The 3313-nt window shown below is 41.5% G+C and overlaps 1 protein-coding gene across 1 annotated transcript; it reads right to left on the bottom strand.

Moving 5' to 3' along the window:
* Positions 1-876: 876 nt before the first annotated feature.
* Positions 877-3313, bottom strand: LOC103522279 (integrator complex subunit 2-like). Its single transcript, XM_008487385.3, has one exon. It carries the CDS (start codon positions 3311-3313, stop codon positions 1148-1150), a length of 2166 nt encoding a protein of 721 aa, XP_008485607.1. The 3' UTR covers positions 877-1147.

Genomic DNA, 3313 nt, shown 5'->3' with positions numbered 1-3313 from the left:
AGATATCTTTGAGGGACATTAATGACCAGAATAACCTGAGTTTCAAGTTGGTAGGTATAAGCTTAATGCTTGTATTAATCAATCTGATTGTCTATAAAGTTTGAGGTAATTATGCAGGTCATGTCCACGGAAAAGAAAAGCTCCTTTTTGTATTTGACCTAACCCTATAGTAACACTAATCACTGCTCTAATTGTGAAAACTCCTTCTTGCGTTTAACCTAACCCTTTAATAATCAGGGTCACTGCTCATTTGTGCCAGTTCCTTTGGTAGCAATATTCCATGGACGTGACTTCTGCACAAGTACCAAGTTTGAAATCAGCCAATTAGATTATGGCACCCTATTTAATAACAACCCCATAAGTTTAAAATCTGATTGTGTGTCTGGATATATCAATGAAGATAAATCTCATGTTCCTCTAGGATAGAAGGGTTTCAGTATGAAATATGAATGTTGTACACATGCATACCTATCTTGATATAGGTATTTGATTAAAAATAGTCTTACATTATATTTCATTCCTCTTTTAGGAGCTGGAGAGGCTGCAGCTGATGTTCCTATAGATGGGAATGGACTTACTGAGCAACTGGAACAGTGTGGGCTCAATGGTGATGCTGAGGGGAAAGAATACCTAGAAAGCTTAAATTTGGTAGGAATATTCCTTTTATGGTCTGGGTGTGCAATAAGAAAGGATTTTGCGAAAATCTAAACCGATCTTGAGATATGATCAATTTTTGATCGCTAAAATCTCCCCATAAGAAATACACAGAGTGCAGAGACTGCGGGAGAGAAAACTTTTCCTCGCTCGCCTAATATTTGAGTTTCGTTTATGTTTTTAGTTTGATAAATACAAGTTCGGCCATGCCTTTTCCACAAGTTTGGCCATGCCTCGGGATGAACTAGCGGGATTCCGGAGCGAAGCGACGGAATTCAGCTAGTATTACGTATTTACAAAGGTATTCTGAATACAGACCTAAAACACTGTGCAAACGATCTGTTATGAAGTTAGTGTAAGAAACTCAATTTTAAACTCAAAGGGCTTGAGTTGTGAACTTTTATGTACATCCCCTGATAAAGGGAAATGAAATTACAAAACCAAAGAATACTATTAAGCCCAATACGTCATTGGCTTAACAGGGAAGAGAATGTCAGTAAATTTTTGTTTTAAGTACCGATTTCTGAATGATTTCAGCGAATGTTTTTTCTATATCCCCGCATAGCGTTTGATTGTTAATCACATTTCTTGTTACCTCAGTATTTATTTTGGCCGGTACAGCCGCTAGTGCATTCTCAGACACACAGATACGCCCTAACTGTGATAGGAGAGATAGAGAATCTTCAACCAGAGGTGGGAATGCTTCACATATCCTAACAAAGGCGGGCAATACTTTGCCAAACAGTTCATTCCGGCTATTGCTAGGAAGTACACCAAGCAATGTGGATAATGTATTGATAGCAAGTCGTGCACAACTCATTGACTTGGGTAATGCATATTGTAAAGACACATGGGATATGAGATCAATAGCAAACACTTGCTTATCTAGCGACGGCTGACTTAGTAGTTCAGGAATGAAGTCCGTACAGATATGCATAGAAGGTATTCCTTCTACAGCTATAGGTAGCAACTCTCTGGGGTACCCCTGGAAATGTACTAGTTTGGCTAATGCAGGGTCTGAGATAAACACTTGATGTAAATAAGAACAGATGACACTTCTGATCTCACGCAATCCCCATAGCTGTCCAGGTATCTGTCTATCTTCTTCAGTCTCCATGCATACTTCTAGTAATATCTGTACAGCGATACTTTCCTGTGTTGTGACCAAGGCATTCTTTAATTCTTCTCTCTCTGTATCAGTAGGTTGAGGAGGATGTCCAGGTCCTGTGTCAGATTTACTCAGGTTATCCAACAGGTGACGACTTAGCTTATTCCTTGATGCAGCAAGGCATGCCTGGAGTACTCTCAGTAGAATACTCAAAGCTGAAGCATTACGGAATACTCTACCATCACATCGTAATACCTGTAATGGATCCAGTACAATATTCTCCTGGGTTAACGTTACACTGGGGACACGGGTCTTCTGCTGGCGTACTGCATTGATAGTCATTACCCAGAGACATCTTGGTAATACCGTGTTCAACTTTAACCAGACTTGCTTGAACAATTCCTGTACGTAGCGAGGGACACAAGGATCCAACGTGTTCCTAAAGCTAGACACAACAGTCTGGGCGTAGGGCCACATTTCTGTAGCTGGTAACTTTAGAAGATCTACCAACATGCGGGCAGTGTCTGATGGTACCGTGGTCATCTTCTCTATGCCATCTACTACACGTTGCTGAGTGATGACAGCGCCCTTAGAATGCTTGCTGGAGAGTTCATCATCTTCCAACCAATCATCAACTAGAGAGAGATGAGGGAAATGTGTAGCTAAGAGACGAAGTAGATGAGAGTAGAGACCTGCATAGTTCTGTTGATCCCGCTGTGCTTGCTGCAGTAAATACTTGATGGGGATATCACTGAGGAATTCAGTACTGTACTTTGTAGCAGGGGATACAGTAGAGATATTGTTTAGACGCAGATCTTCATACTGCAGCATGTAGTAGAGAAGTAACAGCTGACAGGATAAGGATGGACCATTGACCTGTAAGGACTTGGAGAATACCTCTCGTATTTCCTGCTCTGTGATTGGTTGACTGGTAATCATTGTATGTTCCTGTGTAAAGCTTCCAGTCTTCACCTGAGGGACTAACATAGAGGATACAAACACTTCCACCAGGGGAGGTAACACAGGATGAAGGGGAGGCTTGCTCGCACAGATCTGTCTGTAAATCCAATCCTTAATAGGGACTTTGTGTTTGATAAATGCTCGACTTTTTAACAACTGGTAAATACAATGGATGGGTAGGAATCCAGAGATGTTTGCATTGAGATTTTCAGTAACAGGAACTTTCACTGCATGTGAGGTGACCACTTGTTCTGTAAATATTTCCTGAGTGAAGATATGTTTCATACGAGTCAAGTTGTTCGTACGCACTGTGACCTTCATACCTAGCGTGGAGCTTACCAGGTCACTGATAGCATTCATTTGGTTACCATGGAAATGGATAGCCATTAGAAGCAATAACTCACCGAAGGATGCTGCAATACCATTCTTACTTTCAAGATAGGCTTCGTCTTTGACAAGCCAGTTGAGCCACTCTATCGCCCTTGCCTCTTGTTCAGGATGGCCTATGAGAGAAGGACATGCTACTAACATGCAGAGTGAGAGAGATACAAGACGCACTCCCTCAGGCGTGGGAGGTGGGTGCGATGTCAT

The sequence above is a fragment of the Diaphorina citri genome, unplaced genomic scaffold (genome assembly GCF_000475195.1).
Source record: "Diaphorina citri unplaced genomic scaffold, Diaci psyllid genome assembly version 1.1 scaffold7736, whole genome shotgun sequence".
Lineage (NCBI taxonomy): Eukaryota > Metazoa > Arthropoda > Insecta > Hemiptera > Psyllidae > Diaphorina > Diaphorina citri.
The sequence above is the reverse complement of the archived record's forward strand: the minus strand, read 5'-3'. Positions and strand labels throughout refer to the sequence as shown.

Bases quoted from the DNA above. Each gene is read 5' to 3' on its own strand.
- LOC103522279 (XM_008487385.3), bottom strand. From the start codon at position 3,313: ATGACATCGCACCCACCTCCCACGCCTGAGGGAGTGCGTCTTGTATCT.